Here is a 24,729-nt window from a genome sequence, read left to right as displayed (position 1 = left end):
CGACCCCACACGCTTCCACGGTTGCGAGGCGCGCGGTCGCGGCTCTGCGAGATTGACCCAGTTCCGAAGTTCGCGGCTCGTAAAAAGCAACGGTCCTCCCTCCCCCGCACGCGCTAACGCTATCGGTCCTCTCTCTGCTGACCCCGCGCGTTTGCGAATAACCCGTGGCCTGTCAGGGGCATCCTGGCCTGGTCGGGGATTGAATTATGGCGGTCGGAGCAGAGCTGCTGAATGTAATCCAGGAGTGCTCCGGCGAACACGGGTGTAAACGCGTAAATTTTCCAGGGGACTTGACATCGCATGTCCATCCGTTTCGCGCAGTCTCTCGGCGAGTGAGGCGCGTGACGTAACGAGTTCGCGGTATTGTGCGCGCGACGGAGAGATGCCGAAGAATGGGAAAAATTTCGTCTCGCCCTTCTCGACACGGCGGCAATTCGCGAATACGTCGTCGTCGCGACGAATTACCCCGAGAACGGCAGATGACGAAGAGGCATCTCGTCCCATTGAAATTTCACGTGTCTCCGAATCGCGAGTCGACGATGACGACGATTAATTTCACGGCGGCGACAAATGGGGATCGCGGGAGGGCCCCGGTAGAACTCGCAGAGGGAGAAACGCAAAAAGGGTTGTTAGCGGGGACGAGACTTTGGCGCGTATTCAGGTGTGCCTTACCTCCCGCCGCATTTTCGTCGCGCACCCACCTAGTCTAGACGCGAATGTTCTCTCACTACCCCTGCCAGTCAACCCCCGTTGCAGCAACTGTGTTGCTGCAGCCTCTCTCTCTCTTTTTATTCGTTCTTTCTTTCTTTCGGCTCGACGACACGAACGACAGAGACGACGTGTTTATGTTCCGCTTCGCGACGCTGTTTTACGTGCGTTTATTCTCGCGCCCGTCCGCGTTCTGCGCTTGGACCGCGAAGGGGTCTTCATTGTGATCGTCGGAATATCCATTAGAGCGGCCGAACGGGACGAGTAATTATTATGTCGGATGCGACGTCGTCGTCGCGTCGCAACGGTGAGAGCGCGGGAAAGAAAGGAGGGAAATAATAACGCGCGAGAATGTATCGCACCGCGGGGGATGAAAGACGAAGAAGAAATTTCCAGACGATATCCCGCGTCTCTTGCGGCGCATTACCAGACTGCACTTCACATCTCGAGCGTTTACTCGCAACCGATACCCGAAATACCCGGTTACGTCGTTACGTCACGCCCCGCACGTTACGCTTAGCATAGGGTTAATTAATTTAGCCGATCCCACGCTGCAATTTCAAAGGGCTCGTATCGTGCACAAAGGAGAAACTGATCGTGCCACTATCGCTATTAATCATGCCAGTACCATTACTCATCCGCGCGCGAGAGAGGGAGAATCTTCTTATACTCACATTCAACGATAATCGCGTAATCTACTTAAATACCGAGAATAATGAAGTTCTCGTAAATAGGTCGCGGCCGATAATTAGACGGTTATTACTCGACGCAGGAAGGATCGACGGATGGATTCTAGGTTTTAGCGTTAAGCCGTAGACGACTCGTCCGCGCGCGAGTGTAAGGTGCGGAGAGGGCTGCGACATAACCTGAATCCCGAGGCGTGTGCGGAAGCAACGATTCCAGCCGGCTAGCACAAAGTAGGTCACCTCCATGGAGCGAGCTCGGCGCGAGAACGGAGGGAGGGGGTGGCGTAGCGAAACATCGGCGCGCCGCGATGGCGGCCGGAGGGTGGAGAATGTGGCCGAGCACCGTTGTTACCGTTTGTCTGTTCGCTGCGGACAATGGGTGCTCTCTCGCGCCAGTTTAGCCTGCACCGCTTCGACGCGAAATATTTCGACAACGCGAGATATAATGACGACACGGCGATCTCGATCATCACCCACCCTTTCATCCATGAACGAATTGGTTTGTTAGCCGAGACTCAGCATGACGCGATAAAAAGTTAAATTCGCTTCCTCGATCTGCAAGTAAGATTGAAATCTAAAAGGAGGGAAAAAGGGCGCGATGAGTCGTTAACGTTAATTAACCTCAATTAGCCGTTCGGGTAGTCTAGCATACCGATGTAATTAGCGGGGATGTAATTAGCGGAAGAACGTTATCGAAGATATGCTCGAAAGAGATTTAACGTTCTCTCGCGAAAGATTACGACGTCCTTCGTTTCGCTGTACGTGCAAAAACGCCCACCGTGTGAGCCCTGTAACTCGGGATGCTCGGCGATTGTGTGACGTCACGTCGCGACAGTCTGATGTTATCTTCGCTGATTCGGATTATCAAAAAATCATGTTAGCGAATTATGTAACGTATCGAACGAATCTGGCTAAACGTTACGATGTAACTGGAAGACTCGGGTAAACAGCCGTCGTAACTCGGCACGGCGCTCGATACTGGGCGACCGCCCTGTCTGCGAGCGGTTAGCCGCATTTCATTACATAAGGCACGAGCGAATATAACGCGCCAGCGATATAATTCGTCAGCCTACGGGGGACTCCGTTGTGTCGTTTACGGATAAATTTATTCCATTAAAGGGTAAATTCATTACCGTCGAATGAAAACCGAATCGCGGTTAAATATCGTGAAAATGAAGCGAATACCCTTAATGCATGCGACCCGTCTATATCATTTTAATTTCTGACTCGCGCACCATCGCTGTTATCACCGACACGTTTATCGCTCGGCTCGACATTATTCGTGCATTAAATACGATCGTGCACACTACAATTTCTCGTTATTAATCCGCGAATTATTCCACGAATGTTTTTCGTCGGAATTGGTCTCGACGAGTATAGTCTCTCGCGCCGGATAATAATTTTTGCCCCGACACGCCGAGACTTACGTTTCTCTTCTGTGTCGTGAACGCGTACGTACGTTCCTTGGGACATTTGGAGGAACGTAAAGGCGGATGTGGGAGTTCTTGGTTAACCGCTATGCGGAAAGACGAGCCCCGCACGAAAAATCTATATCGCCTGAAACCAGACTAACCTATATAAACCCCGTACTGGGTCACTTCGCACCGGCGCAGTTCGGAATTCAAATAGGACGGTGGTTAAATTAGGTTAACATGCAGACGGTATAATAGAATGGAATGCTTGAAAAATTCCCTCCTCCAGCTTCCCGTCCTCTCGACGGTTTGATTCAGCGACTGAAAAAATTCAACGACTCATGCAGACACACGTGATGTCGCGAATGACTCGTGAACTGTATTCTACTTTCGCGTCGCAACGTTATCACACTGCAATTTGTACCTCGAATGCTGTGATTTCCCGCGACGTGCGAACATATCACACAGCTGCGTAGACAAAATAATCCGTAGCATTTTTTACCACGCGTCTTCGCGTCTCGATGAAAAATTGCCATCGAGAGGAGATTCTCGGTTTATCGATTGAGACTATTTACGAGTCATCGATACTCCGTTCATCTCACCGAGATATCGAGCGAACTTAATTCCGTTTCAGTGACCGTAGGGATAAGCTCGTAGTTTCTCCTCGGCTACCTATTTCAAGGACAAATTTGCATCGCGCTGTCAGAGCGCAATGTAATTAACACTTTCAACATGCCAAGCATATCACCGGTGGCTCTTTTTTTTCAAGTCGCACTGAAAGTCACGCGAAACATGTCGGTTTAATATTTCGACTGTACGTCCACGCGATTTCACGTAGATCTCGCGTACGTATTCCGCAAAAACGGAAAATTTCACGTGCATTGCGCTCGATTCGTCTCTTTCGAAAGATATTATCGGAATATTGCTGCGTATAATTCTATAAATAATTGATTGATTAATACGAAAGGATTAAAAAACAGCGAGAGAAATGAGAGAGAAAGAGAGAGGGAGATATTCGTGGGGACTATTATACTAAAATAATACAGCCAAGTTTATCATAGTTCGGCAATGTCAATGTGCTGGCTATATGACATTTAAATGAAACATAGGTCTTGTAAAAGGTCAAAGAGAAAGATTACGGCAAATAATAAATCATCCCCTAACACCATCTCTCCGGAACCCGATTATCTCTGTCATTTTCCTATCGTTTACACAGCCTCGGAGAACTCTATCGTTACTTCGAAATAAGGAAAAACCTATTTTAACTCGATCCACCAGTCTATAGTAAGGAAAAGGGAACGCGGCTGGAACGACTTGTGTGTTTGTGTGTGTGTGTGTGTGTATAAGAAGCTCTTAAAATTTATACAACAGAATGTACGCGGCGAATTTTCGGTATCGAAGTAACGGGGACTTGTCGCACGGGGGGTAAAAAAATTTCCACGAGAAAGTCTTTTCGTGTTTCTTCCGACCGAGCCGCATGGAATAAAATTAGCCTCGCACCTTCGATCTATCGGAGATCAATTTCGACCCCGGCGAGGGCGACCTTCGCGCAACATATTACGCGAGCCAGCCTACCCTAGCTGGCCTCTCTTTCACCTCTCCGCTTTTCCAACGAACCCGGCTTCGTCTATCCGTCCGTCCGTCCGTTCATCCTGATACCACGTGACACCTTTGTAGGCGTTATTACATCGTTCATCCCAGTTGCATGCCAAAATACCGTGAATTGAAACGACACTGACCGGGTAAACCACGCGCAGGCCTGACGGAGGAGTCGAGCATCGTCTGGGTTTCGTCAGAAGCCGCCGTTTCAGTTTCGTAACAACGAACGATCCCGTATCAAGAGCGCAGCGGCGACGCAGCGCGGTAGTGCGCGGTAAGAGAAAAATCGTTATCTCCTACGTGTATCCATCGATTTCCTTCTAGCGCCGCGACACCGTGCGCGTACTTTCGACCACCGACGCAAAACACGTGTCGTGTGCGTGAACACGTGTGCGATCGGTAACCAACGGCGATTGGGACGTATCGGCCAGCTAAACTGCGACCTACTGCACGTGTCCCGATTCTCCCCCCCCCCTCCTCCCTCAAGGTGAATGACGCGCAATGAGTTATCGGACTTCGAGCTCGAGGTATTTCCTCGCTCTGTTAGGCGCTTTTGCCGCATTACCGGAGCGCGTGCGCGCGCGTACTAAACCGACACTCGCGCTCGTATATTATTCATCGGCCGTTTCTACACCGCGGCGTCGCGTAAGCGCGATCGAGAGATCCCGTACAAACACACACATATACGCATCGCGAAAATCACAAGATACACGGCAATAAAGCTACCGTGAATTATTTTTGTCGTCCCTGTATTTCTCCCTGTTAATCCTTATAATACTGTTGTCGACTACGACCAACCTGTATCGCTGTATCGATATCAGCGGTTAAATCTGGATAACATAACGCCACGCGGGCAATCGTTCGCTGTCTCTTTCTCCTTGACCACGATAAAAGCAGAGTTTATGCGTTGCACTTTAAATTTAACGAATCGTAAAGAAGTAACGCGTCCATTATATTTCTCCATGCTCGCTTCGCGCAACGTGTTCCCAACTTGAAATAAACAAATCACCTACGCAACCTACGTTCTCTGAGAAGGAAAAATTTTGCATATATCAATAAGGATATAATTTCGCGTACTGAAGTTTCTCCGAAGTGTCACGCGGTATTTTCTCTTTTTAAAAGAGAACCTCGAGCGAGAATGAATTACAGTTCCGGACGGCGCTGCTGAAGTTTTACAAGTGTCGCGCGAGAAGCGTGGGTTATACCCGTGTAATATCTACTGAGGGCGTAACGTTTAATTGAATCCGGCGTATAGGTCGTATTCACGACTTGTTTGTGTACGAGCTAATTGTTCCTGACGACGTACGGTCAAATCAACGATGCTGAGGCTACCGATATCGATAAACCCGCTGGACTGCGCTGCCGCGCGCTCACCTGTTTATTCCTTGGAACGAAGTCGCGACGTCTACCAATATAAATCTGACGAAAGGACGAATTTTTGTATGTCAGCCAAAATACGCCGAAACAATAGTTCGTCTTGGTCAATGTCGCGTAAGATAAGTAAAAATTATGGACCAAAGGAACGAGGAAAAATAATAAAGCGTCTCTAATAAAAATTGCCTCTGATCAAAACACTAATCGAGCGAGAATTAAAATGCGCGTTATATTACTCGCGTTATATTTTGTCGATAATCGTAACCCGGAATTTATTCATTTAAACGCTACGATTATCTTCCGACGCGTTTGTATTGTAATGGTCGATGTTGTATCGTTAGCCACGGTAAGCACGAATTTACAACCCATGGTTGCGCTTTACAGTCCCGCACAATGCGCGTCATTATTCGGGAAAATTGAATATGTTACGATAATGGGAAACGAGATTGTGTGCAAACCATGTACGAATATATAAATGTTGGGACAAGGTGCGCGAAGGTGATAGCTGAACGACAGCATGACGACATCCGCCATTTCTCTCGGATACTATGCAGATCTATTTTCGAGTAGTGGTTAAAATAGAGCTGAGCTTAAACTTCTCCGCTAGACACTGTTGGAGTTACCGCGTCGGAAAGGAATTAGGTCAGACCCGAACGACAAAATAAGTATCAGCGAAGTATAACCTCAGATAGCGCTGTCAGATAACAAAAAATGAATGACATCAATTATTGATGATAACTTCGGTAATTCTTATCTGCCATGGGAAAATTTTCTTTCTCGAAATAGGTGTCTCCTAAGGTGGGTGGTGGTCGTGTATCTTTAAATAACACGATATTATATGTCTGTGTCTGCTCACGCGCGTCTGTCGCTACTTCGAAAAGTCTTTTTACAAGCGACAATATTTTGTCGTTGCCCCGATATCTCGCACGAGGTTTACCGCAAAAATATAAAATTATAAATTACGAATTATATCACACATGTATCGCGTGAATACACGCAAATGTGCGAACCTTGAAAAGACGATTTTCAAATAAATTATAATTATAATGTTTAATATGTAAAGTTTAATATATAAAGAAAAATTTCGCAAATTAATACATGTTCCATCCGAGATCTACAATTCATAAAATTGTTATTATATTTTGTTAATAGCCTGAATGGAATTTGAGGGGGATTTGTCACAAAGCACGTAATAAATAATGAATGTAATAATGATGATATAAATGAAATTTATCCAATATACGAATACTGTAAACAGTAATATACACAACGACTCCATATTAAATTTATTTCAATCAAGAGCCCGCGGTAGTGTAACTTGATGGTCGTACGAACGGGGGTTATGAGTTTTAATCAGCTGTTAATTGTATCATAAAAAAGAAGAAAAACAAATGCTGAAAGCGCACTGCCGTTTAAGATCAATATCGCGCTTCAAAACGCAATACAACCTAATTGTGTGTCGACGTAAATGGAGCGCAGACGTGGAAAGATGTGTATATATATATTTATAATTGAGGCAAACGCTGACCTGTATTTTCGCACGGCCCATCTTTCCCGCGTTACTTTTATCTATTTCTTTTCTACTTCGATCGGAACATTTATTCGCGACGTTATTCGGCGACGATGCGCTCTCGCGCTTTATACGCTCGAGCCGAGAAAACGACTTCCGCGGCACTTCAAATATATATATATATATATATATATATAACTTCGACCTTTCCTTTGAGCGCGCGCGTATACGTGCCGTTTCGTTATCACGTGGCGAGATATGCGAAACGACGACGAGCGCGTTGCGTCAGAGATAACCTGGATTCCACCACGTAAAATTCTCGCGGGCGGAAACGCGCTCGCAACACGATGAGTCCTTTTTGGCGTTCGTTCGTTCATTTACGGTCCGAGGGTGTGACATTATCGGCACTTTAAAAACATCCGTCGGCAGTGCCGAAACAATCGTTGGCTATATTTAAATGCGAGTCTCTCTGTCCCCCAACGAACAGTTGCATAACCCGAAGAGTGCGTGGCACAACGTACGCGAAAATGCGGAAGTCGGAGCCCTAGCCGGCGAGACCGCATGATTGCCGGTGCAGTTTTACAAGCGAGCACCTTTGGCTATACTGCCGCTCTACCGCGATCGATAACGCAATGCCACTCGGCTAAAAAAGTCGTGGCAACGTCTGTGCCATCGGCGTGCGCTCGCGAGTCGAGCGAAACAACGAAGCAGCGATCGCCTTTTTTTCTTCCTTTTCACTCGTGATCTCTGCAACTATCGTGCGCGAGCAGCGCGCACGAAGCAGAATGCTACCTAATTGACTACGCGGTTAGCGCGTCGCTAATAGTTGGTGGCACTTTCACAAGGAGAATCGGTCGCGGCTACGATGCGTTTTAATTCGCCAGTGGCGTTTCACTGAATAAAAGAGAAGCGATTGATTAAAAATTCTTCTCGGAGGATTTGCCTCTCGGGCTCCCGAGCTGCCATTTAATGCCGCGGAAATTGACCTCGCTCCGACTACGCGAGTTATTCTTCCGCTTTGATTCGTCGGACGTTTGTCCTTTGTTTCGCTCGCGTCTTCGATACGAAAACAAACAAATGCAAGTGCTTAAACTCGCGTCTACAGCGAGCGAGATCCGTTCGCAAACGAAGCTTCGATGAAACTTCCCTTCGACTCGGCCCAGACTCACCTGCTGGAACGGCGGCAACTGCAGCAGGTCTCTCTCCTCGGCTGCGGTGACTTCGAAGGTGGGGGCCGGCTGAGGCGGGTAGATGTTCCCCTTGCCAGGATACGAGGTGCTCCGGCGGAACTTGACCGGACTGATACAGGAAGGATGCGCCGCCTGACCAGGGTGACCCGGAAACGTCGGGCTCGGCTTGCGACCCTGAAGTCCGGCCGCGACCGCGGCGGCGGCGTGCAGGGAGGAGTGCAGCGGCGGTAGATTCGGCACGGATCTGCCGCGGCTCCAGGGCGACAGGCCGGCCGGACTGGCGACCGCGGCGGCGGCCTGTGGGCCCGCGCCCCATTGCTGAGGCGCCTGCGGCCCGCCCGACCACGCCGCGTAGCCTTTGCCCGGCAGGTAGACACCCGGATGAGACGTCGGCGGCGGTTGCTGCTGCTGGTGCTGCTGCGCGGACGGGAGGCCGCCGTGCCTGGTGCCAGCGGGCGCGCCGGTGTTGCCGTGCTGCTGCTGTTGCTGCTGCGGAAAGTTGTGACTGGCTGTGATAGCGCGGCGAGTGCCGCTGGAGACCGCGGCGGCGCCGCTGCTGGCGAAGAGGCCCGCCGGTCCGCCGGTCGGGAAATTTTGAAAGGCGGCGATCGAGCCGTTCACCGGCAAGGCGTGCAGCCCGCTGTCGTCCGGCGCGGACCAGAGGCTGGGCACTCTGCCGGGGTCGGCGAAGCCCTGCAGCGCCGAGGACGTGCTGCACGTGATGTCCTTCTCCGCGGAGGACGGCGTCGTCGGTGTAATGGCGATGCTCTCCACCTCGACCGCGTCCTTCGACTTATCCTGCCCGGCCACGGTGTCGAGCGCGCTGCTCGGCGAGAGCGGAGCTGGTTTGCCGGCCGCTTGCTTCTCGATCAGCAGATCGTCCTGCATCGTGGATGATGTCGTTATGTTGTTGTTGCCGCTAATCGTCGCGCTGAGCTTCGGGCTGGTCAAGGTACTCGCGAACAGGCTCGCCGTGCTGAAGTCCCCCATAAATCACCCGGGGTTTCCGAGCGTCCGAGCGTCGCGCGATAACCGACGCTGCAGCAGCTAGGCCCCTCAGGAAACTTACTTCTCCCTTCCGTAGTGAGAGGATCGCAGTCCACGTAGCGTGCTCGTCGTTTCTGTCCGGCACCAACTATCGATCCACGCGTAAAAACACCCACGGCGAGAGGTCCCGGAAACCACGCCGCGCGATGATCCTCCTTTCCCCTTAATCTCGTCGACGCGTCACCACGTTCTAGCCCTGCACTCTCCTCCTCTCTCTCTCTCTCTCTCTCTTCTGGATCCCGCTAACGCCGCGTCGCCCCGGTACGTCCCCGTGGCATCCTCTTGGCCGTGTCGGAGAGCTCGCAGCCAGCTCCTCACTCGGCGACGCGCGTTGTCATCGTCGGTCGCGCGGCGCTCCTGGCTGCCTCCCCCGCGTTCGTTCGATCGCTCGCCCGAGCGCCGGGTCTCGTTACTGCCGTGTGCACGACGTCCGAGGCTACCCCCTGGCGAACATAATTTCGATCGTCACACCGCTGGACCACTTGGAATCCTCCCAAGTACGCAGCGCAGCGCGCGCGACCTTTTGCTTTCCACTACCACACGCGAAGGAGGGAAGAGTGTGTACACGATATGTTTTACCCTCACGGCGAGACGAAGCCCGACGAAGGAAGCGATCGCGTGTCCTTCGCGGGCGATCGCGGGCGACTCCGACGCTGCCTGTGCTCGCACTGAACCCGCGGAATTCACCCCGGCGAGGGAGGGGTGGTTTCGCCGCGGTTAACACACGCGGGGACTGGTCGTCGCGGCGATCGCCGATTGTTCCGCGGCGGTTCACAGCGCGCGATATCGCCGGCCTGGCTGACTGACTGGCTGGCGCGATCGATCGATCGCCGATAAGCCCGGTGTGTATATACGAGCCGCGCGGAGAGAGAGAGAGAGAGAGAGGAGAGGAGGGCTCGCCGATGTGTATTTGCTCGCGCGCGCACACGGTGAGTCTCGCGGGGACACTGGCGAACGCGAGCGCTAGCTCGAACCCGAGGACCCGAGCGTAGGCGCGCGCGGGGTCAGGTCAGGGTTACTACCACCGTCGTCTCCTCCACCCGGACGAAAGCACACGGTAATCCACGCGACGCACAGGAGAGTCTCACGCCACGGCGAATCGTTCTCTACGGCGCGTCGTTGTTTCTACGTCGTCACTGTGTGCTTACACCACCTCCACGCACGTCGTCTCCCACCTCCTCTACGAGGTACGACGGTCCGCCACCCGCTCCGTTGGCATATTTTCCCTACTTCCCTCGGTGGCTTTCGTCCGTCTGTCAGTTCTCGCCGCCGCGCGTACGCCCTCGCGCCTCCGTCGGTCGTCGTGCTCCAACTCGAACGGTAGAGGGAGACGAGGAAGCTGCAAAGGGGAGGTGGAGGAGGAGGCCCGGATAACCAGCAGAGCGCGTTTCGACGAGGCGGCTTCGTCGTGTGTGGCGCGCGCGCGCGCCGCGATTCGTGCGTGCGTCGTGCCGACTTTTGGAACACTGCGGCCGCGTCGGAGCATGCCACAGCCCGTCGGAGGATAGGCGTCGTGGAACCGCGCGCGCTCGGCGATCTTCGTTCAGCCACCGACCTGCTGTTGTTCTCGACCTCGCTCGCCGTCGTCGTCGTCGACCTCGCCGTGTCGTTGCGTCGGCCGCGCTCACGCAGGCGCTCTCGCGACGACGTCGCCATCGCGGCCGCACCGAAACCATCATCCCCCTTTTCCTCCAACCCTCCCTTTCTACACAGGGTGCCGAATACGACTGCATCCCTCGGTGTTTCGAGCGGAATCATTTAATATCGATAATCGATAGGTCCCGACCGTAGCTCCGCGGATAGTTCCATTTCGGAATAGGTCGAAATGATTGCAGCGATTCGAAAACGAAGCACGCGCGCTTGGGCGGTCGTGTGAACGATGTTCGTCCTTCGTTCTGATAAAGGGAATGGTCGTAAACGAGACGATAGTTGCGCGAAACAAAGGTATAAAAAGAAGCGGCTTACAAATACAGGCTCCATTTTAGACGACCTATAATTTCCGACGCGTTTTAATCTTGTAATTATTATAATTTCGGACAATCTATATTAATTTATAATTCACGATACAATTTGCAGCGAAACTTTACTCTCTGCTTTCATTCGATATCTTTCTACCTTCTTATTCCGTGCTGCAGTCGTTAATTAAAGCTTATCGCGCGTGAGATACTCAGATCTGAGTTTAGAATTTAAGTTTTTCACTTGTGAATCATCGTCGCGTATAATCATACGTGTATGACGCAACTCGACACATAAAATTACGGATGAAACACCACCTCGAACTCTCTCATGGATCATAGGTCGTCTAAAGTGGACTTTGTGAAATAACAGTCTCTCAGCTCTCTCATCTGCTCTCTGGACTATGCTCTTTGGGTAGAATAATTTCAGATTCCATCGTTGAGATTCAACCGTAGATATGTTGCGAAACAAACGCGACGAGTGCCATATAATGTACCGTTGTGGTTCCGACTGGAGAAAGATCCAATTCGAATTCACAAAATAGAATTCGCTGGTTGGCTCGAGGACACCCAGTATACCGGTCGCCTTCGGGGACTCGAACCTTTCCCAACAACGATCGACGCAAGCGCCGCGAGACGGGGGCTTGATAAGCGGTCGCTCGATAAGAGCCGAGAGAGCTGTTCGGTTATATACCGACGGAACAAAGAGAGAGAGAGAGAGAGAGAGGAGCGGGCCATATGGTATAAAGGGGATTAGAGAGCGGGCGTAAATAAAAATATCACGACGTGCGATTTATAGCGGAGGATAACGAGGATCGCGTGCTTGTAAGAAAAAGGGCGGGTAAGAGTAAGAAGGGAGGTACGCGCCACCGCCTCTCTCTCCCTCTTGTAATTGCACTCGAATCTCGCGTGCCTTCTTAGCCGAGGAGGTATCGTCTTACACAGGGCTGCCTCCGTCGGAGGCTACAACGCGTAGTAAATCTTTCATGATTAGCCGCAGGATGCGAACTACGATCGCGGGTTCTCGTAGACGCAGTCGACGCCGCGAATGCGCTACGCATCCCCTCGTAAATCTCCCGAAACCATGTTGCTTCCTGATTTCACTTACGTAACGTCGAGATTGAACGCCTCCGCGCGTGATCTCCTCGTCGAACGCGAGACTAATCTAATCATTCCGACAGATCTCATCGAAGTCGCTGATAACAAGGGCGACGATTGAGATCTCGGCATCGATGAAACGCTCCGGTTCTTTTCTTTATCGGGAGATTGTGTTTGAATAATTTACGCACACTCGCGCGTATAAATGCGCACTGAATTACCGACGCGAAATCAACATTTGTACAATGCGCGCTTTGTACGAAAATGGGAGTGGGAAAATATGGTGATGATAGTAATAAGTAAAAATAACGAATAATAATGAATATACGTGTAAAATGAGGGATGCAATTTACGTGCCATTTGTATGTATCCCCTTTTTACGATATTTTTATACATGATATACATATTGTGAATGAAATATATACACGATTCGATACGCAAAAATCGAAAACATGAACAGGAAAAAAGTGCTAGATTCCAGTAAATAATTACAATAATACTCTTTAGCAGATTTTTACTTTGATAGAGTAAATATTACTTGAAGGTAGCACTTTTTTTCTACATTCAAATAATATTCACTTGATTCAAATAAAATTTGCTTAATCCAAGTGAAAATTTGCTTTAACATTATTCTTTTATTATTGAAGTAATTATTTACTTGAATTTATTCTTTTTCTATATGTTATTTATAACGGTTTGATAATTATGTACATTAAAGGGCGCCTTGATGATGACTTCGGGGACTGAGACTTTCAAGCCTTTACAGTTTTTTATATTGTATAAAAGAAGTCGATATGTGGAATAGTTATCTCTGGCTACGTGAAAATCATCTCTATAATATATGTCAAGGTCATCGGCGAAGTACCATCCTTTAACATACAAAATTACCGCGGTTTTTATTCTATTTTGATATTTACCAATTTTTCCTCCGGCAGGTCGAAGATGGAGCGCAGCGGCTTAAACTTCGGAGCTGCTATGACGCGGCTGGGACGGCGTACTCCTTTATATTCGTCATTCGATGGATGACCGGATGACTTTGGCGAGATATCTGCTTGCCGCATTCGGCGATATTTCTCCACGACATACACACGAAGCTTGCTTTTCCAGTCCTCCCGACGCAACAATTCGCGCGCACGAGACTCCTATGAGTCGAAAAAGTGTGACAAATACGGCGATACAAAGTCCGTACCTCCATCATGCAACGAATGCGTGACACTCCCGTCGATTCGATTCGCGAAATATTCATTTTCAACGAGGAGATTTCGCGACACTTATTTCCCGACGATAATTCGCGCGCGAGCTTCACTTTTTTCCAGCCGAAATTACGGGAAATGCAGATTGACTCTCGTCGAACCACCGCGCGCGGTCTCTCTCGAAACTGTTCGAACATCGCAACGGTCGCGATTCTTCGAAGCACCGATGCAGCGCGCGCCGACCAATCGCAGCGGTCTACCCGTTTCTCTCAGAAATGGCGCCAGTCGAGATGCACGACTTGCTTAAGGCCGTTCCGAGGCTCGAAATGTTAACAGGACGTCACCCATTTCGCCACGCTCTGTGCTCTGCAGTCCCGGTGACGACTCGTGCGCGTGATTTTCTTCCGTGATCGACGAGAATAAAGCGCAGCGCGATTCAAGCCCGGGTGGTTATTGAGAGTAAAGGACGCCCGATGTATTTGTCAACATTACAGGTCGCCCGTTTGGCGAGATTCACCAAGATTGTTCAGCGAGACTTCGTCATAACGAACGCGCGACACTCATTTTCGGCACTCCCGACGATGGTGCGCGCGTGAAACTCGACCCAGCCGAGTCAAATCGCAAGAAATACGGAACGACTTAGTCGAACTACCGTGCGCGAACCGTTCCGTAACTGACTGAACATCGCAGCGATTGAGTTTCTCGAAACAGTTCGATACACTCGACACAGCGCGAGACGACCAATCACGGTGCTCCTTTTTTTCAACGATTTAGCTGACTGGCTGCACCAGTTCGAGAAATGTGCATGTGCATCGAAGCGTATGAAGCGTATATAGAAAATTTTCACACATGAATGTGCGTAAATTTCTTGAACTGGCACAGCTAGTTTGTCTGAAAAGTACAAACCGACAGACGACTACCGTGCGCGAACCGTCTGCAACAAACTGAAATAGCCGCGATTGAGTTTCTCGAAGCTCGAATCGAGACTTATCGAAGCTCTCGACGGCAGGTGTGACTCACCGCTGTAGTGCTCCCAAGTATGTTCGCTGCGACGTTGGCTGTACTGTCTACAGTTTCGTCTGTACTACGTAGCTGCGTTGTTCATTCCTGTCAACTTGGAACTGATTGGTTTTAATTTAACAGCACGCAGAAGGATCCGCGTGAAAGTATTGTCCGATCGTGCGGTGTCAACGTTAATTCGCGAAAATGAACAGGCTCTTCGGACGCGCTAAACCCAAAGAACCGCCACCGAGCATCACGGACTGTATCGCTGGAGTAAGGATGACGAGTTTGTTAATGTCACCAGAGACAATTAAATCAATTCCTCTTTCGTGTGTCGAACTTTATTGTATCGATTTTATATCGTTGTTATATCGGGAAAGACTTACAACTTGTATTAAATAGTACTTTGTGTTAAGTAGTATCAGAGAAAAGATATGACTTGCTGTAATGATAAAGATCTGTTTCATAAATGTCACCATGATACTTATTCTAGGTTGATAGCAGAGCAGATTCTGCAGAGAAGAAGATAGCCAGGCTAGATGCAGAACTGAAGAAATATAAAGACCAAATGGTCAAAATGAGAGATGGCCCAGCTAAGAATGCGGTGAAAGCCAAGGCTCTGCGTGTATTGAAACAGCGTAAGATGTACGAGGCTCAGGTGGACAACTTGCGGCAACAGGCGTTTAATATGGAGCAAGCAAATTATGCCACTCAGACACTGAAGGATACTCAGGCAACTGTAGTTGCTATGAAGGATGGTGTCAAGCAGATGCAGAAAGAATTCAAAAACATCAATATTGATCAAATTGAGGTGAGTTGGTAGTAATTCTCCAGCATTAAGATTTTGGAATTTTTCTGGATTTAGAATTATATGAATTGTTCTTGTCGCATGCAGGATCTACAAGATGATTTGGCAGACATGTTAGAACAAGCTGATGAAGTGCAAGAAGCGATGGGTCGCAGTTATGGAATGCCAGAGATTGATGATGATGAGCTTGCGGCTGAATTGGAAGCTCTCGGTGATGACCTGGCTTTAGATGAGGATACCAGTTTCTTAGACGACGCTATTAAAGCACCTAGTGCTCCGGATAAAGAACCTGGGGTGAATTCTGTTAAGAACAAGGTCCGTTCTGCAGTGAGAATACTTATCGATCAAGTTTCTAATTATTAGAATAAGACTTACTTTACTTGTATCTTTACAGGATGGCGTTCCTGTTGACGAGTTTGGATTGCCGCAAATACCTGCCAGTTAAGTTTGAACACATCAAAATATGAACAGATAAGAAAATGTAAGCTTTAAGGTATTCGCGTACATACCCAAAGACCTTCTAAGAAACATAAGAAACACAAAGCTTTTCTGATCAACACTCCGAACACGACACGAATAATGCTCTAACAAAGTTTCGTTTATGAAATTCGCGCCACAGATATATTTAGTTCTGTATTAATAATATTTTGTTACACTGGTCTTTAAAGCTACTATTTTTATTAAATTAGAATTATGTTGTACATATATACATAAGAAAATTAATAAATATTGAAAATAAATATCGACAATTTTCCGTCATGCATGCAAACGGTACAAGACACACACGTGTGCTTTTCCGAGTTCTTACGAACTTGTTAAATTACTCGTAATCTAGAAATGTCCGTTTCTTCCATACTTCGTATTTGCATATAACGTTCACGTAGATCGAGGATGTATTCTTTGCTCTCGTCGAAATGTGCCTCGTCAAATCCATGTACCTGCGTATAGTGGTGAACGTGTGCCTAAAACATAATTTCACGATACTTGACGATTATGCAACAATCCCAATTTTTGTCATTAAGGAATTTTTGCACGTTTATCCGTTCGCTAGTGAGATGAAAAATAACACGAAGACAAAAATTGCTGTTTTTGTTCATTAAAGCAATACGTTGTGATTCGCGTTAGTACCTTTTTCCTGTACAATCTGGAAAATTCTTGTACTATATCTTTGAATAATAAAGACATAGTAGACGAATTAAGTAGACATAGTAATGACGAGGAATGTCCCGCTGGAGGAATAGAACATAATCCTATTTTCATGCAGTCCCTACTCCATGAAGTAAATTTTGCTTTATTTTGAAACCTGTGAAAAAAAAATACTTATAATTAAGATGATTGCTTAGGACACATATTTAATAAAAGTACCTTTCGATATTTCTTTTCATGTCAGTCAAAGTGGTATTCCCCCTCGCAATATGTGCGGCGGCAAGAATCACGGAGGTATGTTGTAGAGGATCCAGTTTGATTAATTGATTATTTCGTGACCACGCGTTAGTGAACAGTTCATCCTGCAATCTTAAAGACTTACAGATATCTCTCTGGTCTCAAACTTACGTTTTAAGATAAAAACAACGAGAAGTTGGAGTTAACATACCTCGTCTCTTGTATGTTGCACACATTTGGAGCAGCTAAAGTTACAGGGCTGATACTACTAAATATATAATGTAATTTCGGGTAGGGCACCAAATTTGTAGCCACTTCGTTCATGTCCATGTTTAAACTTCCTGGAAATCTAGATCCGCTGAAAGAAATCATTGGCTGCGTTCAGAAGCGATCAATAAGCGTCAGTAATTATTGATCTTCATTGTTAGATCCCTAAATTTAGACCAATTATGTTGACGAATTGTACAACCGTTGTGTTTTCTGAACGCAAACTATTATGTTTACAGTGTCAAAGTATCATGTAGCAGTTTTACAAGAAATTTCCTCACCTGGTCAGGTGCAAAAGCATATTGACAATAATACTGTTCATATCTTGAAACGGTTTACACGATGTATTATAATTTATTTGACTGGTATTTTCTCCTTTGTTCATTTGCGCATTACATATATCCAAGAGCGCTTTGTTCTCTATGGGAAACACGCATGTGGCATGCTCCACGAGCTCTCGGGTCGCAAGTAAAGTGTTATAAGGTGCCGTTACAACATCTTGAGCATTTGCTGGATACACGCAAGACACAAGCCTGCAATATCAACATCGTAAATGTACGATCCGCAGTCCGGGGGAAAAAAATCATATATGAAATTATATGATTATGTATAATCATATATGTCGACAACGAAAAAATACTGTTGTTTACAAATTATATGCAAATACAACCGAAATAAATATTTCTAGCTACTTATGCTTCTGACAGCACATGATATTGACATTTAATTAAATGACATAACATCATTTTTTTTCGTACAGACACATATATATGTAACCGCATATATGGGCCAAATTCATATATGATTTTATATATAATCATATATAATCACTTTTTCCCGGGAATGTTTGTTTCTTTGCGAATAATGTTGCACACGTAATCACATTCAGCAGATTCAATTGATATATTAACATTCGTTAAGAAATAACGCACCTCTCCACGCGAGGGTAATTATCCTCCAGCAGTTTTAAAATTGCTGTACCTAATCCGGACCCGGTACCACCTCCTAAAGAATGCATTAGTAAAAATCCGTGAAGTCGATCGCATTTTTCAACCGTGTGTCTTATGCTTTCCTCCAAACGGTCACGGTACTTCCTGCAGTGAACGTGATATCCTACCGCCCTAAAAACGAAATTTCCTGCGATTATTGTGTTACGTGTATTTTTATATCCTATGCAAACTATTCCAAATATAAATACTGTTGCACACAAATCACCAATTGTTTCCAGATCCTGGGTAATTTGTTACAATACAGGTTTGATCAAATAACTGACGCAATGGACCTTGTTTAAATCTAGACACGACACTGTCCTCCATATCTATCAGAATACTCTGTCAAGAAGAAAAGTATGTTAAATTTGAAGAATTTATTTCTTATGATTTAGTTTGAAGAAATTGGAAATACTAACTGAAGAGGATTATACAAACCCTGGCTCTGACTTTAGCTGCATTCAATTCAGCTACATTTTGAAAATGCATGCTATCAGCATTACCTGGGACATGGAAAAAACTAGAAAACTCGTCGGACAAATCCTTGATGCGTTTGACATGAGTTCGTTGTACTTTGAGTAAATTAACATTAGCAGTAGTAGTCTGAATGCCATATTCATGTAGAGCCAAAGGCCAGAAAGCTGATCCTATTTGATTGCCACATTGGCCAACTAAGATACATAAGAAGAAATTAGAAATCCTTGTAATTTGTATTCAAATTTCACATTTTCTTGTTATTATATTACATATGCCTTACCTTGTACTGTAATAAATTGACTCATTATTACGTCGAGAATCTAAATCATCCACATATATGTACACATATCAGCTGTCCTTAAGTCGTGAGAGTTTTTTGACAATCACGGTTATATGTTGTGAATATTTGTTATTCCTATGTAAATCAAATGGGCCTAATGGGTCAGTGGTAGGAATTGATGATGTTCAACCCATGAATCGATCCTGTTCTGTCAAAGGATAAATTAAAAATAACACATTATCTCTGATAATTTGCTGTTAAATAATATTACTTAAAAATAAGAGGTTGTTCGACTTACCTTGAGATTCTGCTAATTAAAAGATAATTCATGAAATTAAAAAAACACAGGTTAAATCAAGAAATACGAGCTAAAAGTGCTATCTAGCGGCATCGCGTCAAGATTGGTTAAGCGCCTGGTTCGAGAAAGAAAATGAGCTGTAATTTCGACAAAAATGATAACAATGAAATAACTGAAAAAAATTATGCAGCTTGATGTTCCTAATTTTTAATTATATTACTGGATATAACGTTTATTAACTTTTTACAGTGTAATATATGTATAAATCGAAATCTGTTGTACGTCAACATTTTTTTATGAAGTTTGCCAAGCTATATTATGCAAAATAAAAGTTACACGTAAATAATGTTTATTTCATTGAAAAATATGGATTTTCTCCTTTAATTTGCATTTAGGCAAATCATGGTATGAGTTCTTTTTTCATTAAGTAATCTAACGTTGAAGCAAAAATGCCGTTTTATCTTTAATCACTTATAACCGGCAAATAAATCAATGTACGAAGTTTGTTAACAAACGAATAGAAAACTTAAAGTTCACTCTTAAAAATGTACTTATCATGTATTTGCCGTAAATAATTTTTCGATGCAAAAACGTAGCAAAAATTTAGTTGAAAGACCGAATGCTCTTCATTTTTTATTTAACATGATATATCTTAGCAAGGAACGATAACAAAGTTATGATTTTAATATGTCTAATAACTGAAGATTTCAACTGCAAAATGCTTCTTGAATCATTTCATTACCATCATTTTAATCAAATTTATAGTCTGTTGAATTTTTCTTATTTTTCAATATAGAATATAGATGTGTCCAACCTGTTGTTGTATCGCACTACTTTAAAATAAATGATGCGTCTGACTTGTCGTTGAGTTATACCACAACCTCAATTTTTTTTAATAATGGTCTCTAGCCAACTTTTAAGTCCATATCAGACTATAGATAATTGGTCAATTTCTTATTTTTACTTCTTATGAACGTACTCCTACTGCCTACTGTAAACTAGCCACAAGGCTTTCTAATCCATAGTCTGATATGGGTTTTATGATATTTGACCCCTTATGATTATTAGACCCATTATTTTTGTTAGTTCAGCAATCTCCGCTATGAACCGCCACTGTCTTTAACGAGAAACGAAATACTATAGCTTGTGAAAAGTCAAAGGTAACTTTGATACAAATAATTAAATAATTCACTAGAAAAATCTACAATTTATCTACATACAAATTAAAGAAAAAGATTCGTACATTTAAACGGTATGAACATTATTTGTGTGATTTTTATTTTATACAATAAAAAGCTAGACAAACGATAGTTTGATGATACGACGACAAACTTTATTGAAGATTTTGATATATGACAGATTTCGATTTATATATATATTGCATTGTAATAAATTAATGTACGTTATATTAAATAATAATATAATTGAGAACTCTAGAAATACATAGCGAAACACTTTTTGAACTATGTTATTATCGTTATTTTTACCAATTACAGTCTATTGACTTTTGCTTCCTTTTCATGATAAAGATGTGTTGTGAAATTTAATAAAATTCAATTTTTCCTTTTTATTTTTCGGAGAAACATCTATAATTTCAATGCCTGAATACTTGAATAATAATAATAGAAACACTTCCAATTACAATCCAATTTTGTCCGTTATACACTTTCATTACATGCAACATACAATAGTATTCATTAAAAATTCTTAAAATTTATTTTTATTTTTGGCAATTTATTGTTTAAAAAATATTAATATTTTCATGAGATTTATAAAATAAAACGCATTACATGTGTCAAACAACAGTCAACAGTGTCGTTGCTACTATAAACAATTGTAATTATGAAATATCATGTACTTGTGTATGTGTGTGTGTGTGTGTGTGTGTGCGCGCGTACGTATATATATGTATATACATATATATCTACATACGCATATCTACCTATACGCATATTTTCCATATATGTATATATTCGTATGTTCTTATATATAATCATACTATACATTCATATCTCATGTTAGATATTTTAATATATATACATATATATATAAGTAATATGTATGTATTTATATATATATATATATATATCAACTTTGTATAATATCATTATTCATGGTATTATCCGCATAATGTCCAACTTATTTCACTTGGAGTTTTTGAAGAAAGGCTGATTTTCCCATACTACCAAGTATATTTTCTCAATGATGTTATTCCTCTTCTTATAGTAACTACAACAGATGAGTAAGATCAAGAATTGATTTCGTTGAATAGGATAAAATTATAAAATTATACAATGAGTGTTTTGTATTTGATAAAATAAACATTTAGGATCTTTTATTTCTAAATATAATCAATGGCAGAAAAATTGCAATGCTTTTATCTCGATGAGCATCAGAATGCGTACGATATTCGATGGGAAAATTTATCTTCTGAGAACTATTAAAGAAATATATATAAATTCTCATTTTGGATGCAAATACACGTTGTAAGACTTATTGGATAAGGAAAATTTTGCGATCTTTCTGCCACCGATAATAAAATTTCTCGAATTTAGTCAATAATGACAATTGATCGGGTCAATCTATAATCTATAAGTATTTCCATAATAAGAGCGTCGATGGGTCAAGAAATTCTCAAGCTGTAAATGATTTGTTGATGAAAGTCACGAAGAGAACGGGATAACTTCCGTTCAATTTCAGACGGAACTCGTTCCAATGGCTACACTTTCACGAAGTGTGATATAAAAGTGATATAAGGAATAATAAATGAAATTTAAACGTACCTATATAGTTGACTTATGGCTAGGAGTACGAATAACAGCATATATAGAAGAATGATCCACATTTCACGCTGGTCAATTCTATTTATCTGATTTACGAATATGTCGTAAACCAGAAAACCGAGGAATATCGGGAGATTGGTCAATGCCAGCATGATTATCAACGTATAGAACAGATCCATCGTGGTCTGTGGGCAAGAAATCAACATCGCATGTGATTAATCAAACTTTTATCGTTATAATCATGATCCCTTTACGACTAACGCTGAAGCAACGCGCGAATTCCGAGAGAAATCAACAATTTCCTTCTTTTTTTTTCATAATTGTTTAGTTTCCTAGCTCCATGCAATGTCCGCTGGAAAACTCGTTCGCCGCGAAAACAATACAATTCGGAAGTCGCGAAATTCTTATAGTTCGCGATTAAGAATTTCTCAATGTTTTTCCTAAAGTATATACGTACTATCGGTTCCTTCAACTTCCTATCATGTAATAATGTACAATGATAAGAAAACCCACTTCTGTTAAAATCCTTCTTACAATTGTAATGCGCTAATCCCACATAATAGTTATACTTGTATGGAATCATGAAATCGTGCATCACATCATCTACACATAATAAATGTATGTTACGTTACGATTGCAATGGAAATTACAACTTGTTGCGTCAGACTTAACATTACTTAGATTCAACACTTCATACATACTTGATGTTATATAAATCTGATATTATATAGATTTTAAATATATACGTGTACATGTATACATCACATGATAAACGGGATGTCCGTAAAGCTTTGACCAAACGGTTGTGTACAGGTAGAACGAGTTAAACCGAACAGAAATATTCTCTACTATTTTGCAAACGATCGCGTAAAATTTCGAATTATTAATTATTGAAAATGCCCGTTAAAAAATATTTCACACATAATCATGTATAAATATATATAACTATGCGTAATTATATTAAATTACGTATGAAATTTGTACGTACATAATTATTTAATACTAATCATATATAATTATGTATGATTAGATATAATTATCTGATTACTATACCGGCTACTTGGTCAAAACTTTCGAATACCCTGTATATTATACATACGCTCGCATGTACGTTCGCGTATGTGTATGTAACTTTGTACTATATAGATTCAAATGTCTCACCAATCAAGACACTTTTGTTGTCGTCGAGGATAGTTAAGCGAGCTTGCAAATTTCGACTACACATCATACATTGGACCGATTGGTCGAGCCAATAACTAGGGTCGCCATAGATAACATCAGCCCGTTTAACTGCTAATTTAAAATAGTATGGGAGCTCTGTCTTATCTTGTTCCTCCTTCTCTATGGGTTTCTCAGGTTCTTCTTTCTGATAGATAGCGAATATTTCGGAATCAGGATTGCTAGACAGTTCATGAAAATGAACGATGCTGGGAAAGTCGCTACAAAAGTTTTGTCCGACGTTCTTCTGCACGTCCTCTACAATCAGATATTTATTTGGCGGGCTATAAAGTGACGTCAAGATATTGGGCTCTTTATATTCAACGTTTTGAGAATTGTTTCTTAAATTTTCATCCTCTTTTAAGCTCTCCAAGTCGGGCTTTAATGTTTTATCCTTGACATTCTGAAAGTCGTTCGTTGATGTTTCACATTTAACGTCCTGAATGTTATTGTCCGATGACTTTTCAGGCTCTAAAGGTACAGTTTCCTTAGTATCGGGTGGTAAATGTTCAATTATTTTGTCCAATATGTCATTTGCGAGCATACAGCATAACAAACTATTTCTGTCGTAAAGATTATCGAAATTCTTGAACAATGTATTCACTTCATTCTTTGGCATACGTTGTTCTAAAAATTTTTTTATAACATAGTAATCATATGGACGCTTTTCGCCAGGTATTGGCCCCGATGTACGCCATTCGGTTTCAGACTCGGGATCAGACTCAAATATTATAGGTATATCAAATTCATCCTCTTCAGGGAAGAAAAGCGGAGCAGGCAAGTGTATTTCAGGATATGATTGCATCTTAAGACATTCTTGTGGCGATGACTTTTCATCGGAATTTTTCGACATACTCTCCGATGTTGTATCATATTCATCTTTCTCGCACCAGGTCGTAGGCTGCACAATCGAATTGTTATAGTTATTGCAGTAATAGATTGTCGCCATGATGAATTTCGCCACCACGTGTCCAACGATTTTTCACTTTTACCCGGTGAGAATGAGACAAAAAGATCCCGTTGTTGAATTTATATTATTAATCTGGAATTAATTTACCAGTCACACGCTTCGACGAAGAGAGATGATGCGCCTCGTCACGGCAACGGAAATATCCAAATCGTTTTGGAAACTTCTGAACTCTTAACGTTCGTGCGGTGTAACTAAGACTGTTGATTCTTCGACACTGTTACCTACGACTGAGGAAGAAACTACTTACCCGGGTCTCAACTACCTGTCTAAGGACAATAGAAATATCTAGAATCTTCTAGAAGTTGTACGTTTGGAAATCTTCCGGTCAATCTTGTGTTTATAAATTCATATATATTAATTCGATACGCGCGTGCGCGCGCGATATTATTTCTATAAATATAAATCAATCTAATTATAATAATAAAAATAATTTACTTGTAGTAATAAAAATATATCCGTTGATACTGTTATCTTACAACAGA

General features: G+C 43.7%; 4 protein-coding genes across 7 annotated transcripts in view; 1 reads left to right on the top strand and 3 right to left on the bottom strand.

The window, feature by feature from the left end:
- LOC106744103 (cytoplasmic polyadenylation element-binding protein 2) overlaps nt 1-13,050 on the bottom strand; it is a 126,975-nt gene extending 113,925 nt beyond the window's left edge. The window contains exons 1-2 of the mRNA XM_014618544.1: nt 10,702-13,050; nt 8,459-9,969 (exon numbers count right to left, since the gene is read on the bottom strand). Of these exons, the coding sequence (XP_014474030.1) occupies nt 8,459-9,469 (1,011 nt within the window). The 5' untranslated portion in view covers nt 9,470-9,969; nt 10,702-13,050. The remainder of the gene's footprint in view (nt 1-8,458; nt 9,970-10,701) is intronic.
- Nucleotides 13,051-14,781: 1,731 nt separating this feature from the next.
- Nucleotides 14,782-16,050, top strand: LOC106744106 (charged multivesicular body protein 5). Its single transcript, XM_014618549.1, has 4 exons — nt 14,782-15,047; nt 15,268-15,585; nt 15,670-15,897; nt 15,977-16,050. Exons 1-4 carry the CDS (start codon nt 14,979-14,981, stop codon nt 16,025-16,027), a joined length of 666 nt encoding a protein of 221 aa, XP_014474035.1. The 5' UTR covers nt 14,782-14,978; the 3' UTR covers nt 16,028-16,050.
- Nucleotides 16,051-16,151: 101 nt separating this feature from the next.
- LOC106744104 (tubulin epsilon chain-like) lies at nt 16,152-19,407 on the bottom strand. Of its 4 annotated transcripts, none has more exons than XM_014618545.1 (10): nt 19,277-19,407; nt 18,979-19,186; nt 18,660-18,892; nt 18,448-18,563; nt 18,165-18,353; nt 17,514-17,765; nt 17,177-17,323; nt 16,948-17,097; nt 16,711-16,885; nt 16,152-16,544 (listed from the first exon to the last, which is right to left on the bottom strand). In XM_014618545.1, exons 2-10 carry the CDS (start codon nt 19,001-19,003, stop codon nt 16,398-16,400), a joined length of 1,434 nt encoding a protein of 477 aa, XP_014474031.1. In that variant the 5' UTR covers nt 19,004-19,186; nt 19,277-19,407; the 3' UTR covers nt 16,152-16,397. The 4 variants fall into 4 exon arrangements, with proteins under 4 accessions (XP_014474031.1, XP_014474032.1, XP_014474034.1 ...); XM_014618546.1 differs by having other exon boundaries at nt 18,979-19,181; XM_014618548.1 differs by lacking the exons at nt 18,979-19,186; nt 19,277-19,407 and having other exon boundaries at nt 18,725-18,825.
- Nucleotides 19,408-21,420: 2,013 nt separating this feature from the next.
- LOC106744093 lies at nt 21,421-24,556 on the bottom strand. Its single transcript, XM_014618522.1, has 4 exons — nt 23,221-24,556; nt 22,517-22,662; nt 22,060-22,244; nt 21,421-21,505 (listed from the first exon to the last, which is right to left on the bottom strand). The coding sequence occupies exons 1-4, from the start codon at nt 24,224-24,226 to the stop codon at nt 21,421-21,423; spliced, it is 1,422 nt and encodes a 473-aa protein (XP_014474008.1). The 5' UTR covers nt 24,227-24,556.
- Between the last annotated feature and the right edge of the window lie 173 nt (nt 24,557-24,729).

Source organism: Dinoponera quadriceps, unplaced genomic scaffold, assembly GCF_001313825.1.
Source record: "Dinoponera quadriceps isolate SergipeBrazil2010 unplaced genomic scaffold, ASM131382v1 scaffold1290, whole genome shotgun sequence".
NCBI lineage: Eukaryota > Metazoa > Arthropoda > Insecta > Hymenoptera > Formicidae > Dinoponera > Dinoponera quadriceps.
This window is presented reverse-complemented; position numbering and strand designations above follow the sequence as displayed.

Excerpts from the sequence above, each read along its gene's own strand:
- LOC106744106 (XM_014618549.1), top strand. The coding sequence starts at position 14,979 with ATGAACAGGCTCTTCGGACGCGCTAAACCCAAAGAACCGCCACCGAGC. Across the intron at positions 15,048-15,267 it reads TCACGGACTGTATCGCTGGA|GTTGATAGCAGAGCAGATTC; the intron begins GTAAGGATGACG and ends TACTTATTCTAG. Across the intron at positions 15,898-15,976 it reads TGAATTCTGTTAAGAACAAG|GATGGCGTTCCTGTTGACGA; the intron begins GTCCGTTCTGCA and ends GTATCTTTACAG.
- LOC106744104 (XM_014618545.1), bottom strand. The coding sequence starts at position 19,003 with ATGAGTCAATTTATTACAGTACAAG. Across the intron at positions 18,564-18,659 it reads CAGCTAAAGTCAGAGCCAGG|AGTATTCTGATAGATATGGA; the intron begins GTTTGTATAATC and ends TCTTCTTGACAG. Across the intron at positions 17,324-17,513 it reads ATGCTTTTGCACCTGACCAG|CGGATCTAGATTTCCAGGAA; the intron begins GTGAGGAAATTT and ends GATTTCTTTCAG.
- LOC106744093 (XM_014618522.1), bottom strand. The coding sequence starts at position 24,226 with ATGGCGACAATCTATTACTGCAATAACTATAACAATTCGATTGTGCAG. Across the intron at positions 22,663-23,220 it reads CAACAAAAGTGTCTTGATTG|ATGATGTGATGCACGATTTC; the intron begins GTGAGACATTTG and ends TATTATGTGTAG. Across the intron at positions 22,245-22,516 it reads GGAAGTTGAAGGAACCGATA|ACCACGATGGATCTGTTCTA; the intron begins GTACGTATATAC and ends TCTTGCCCACAG.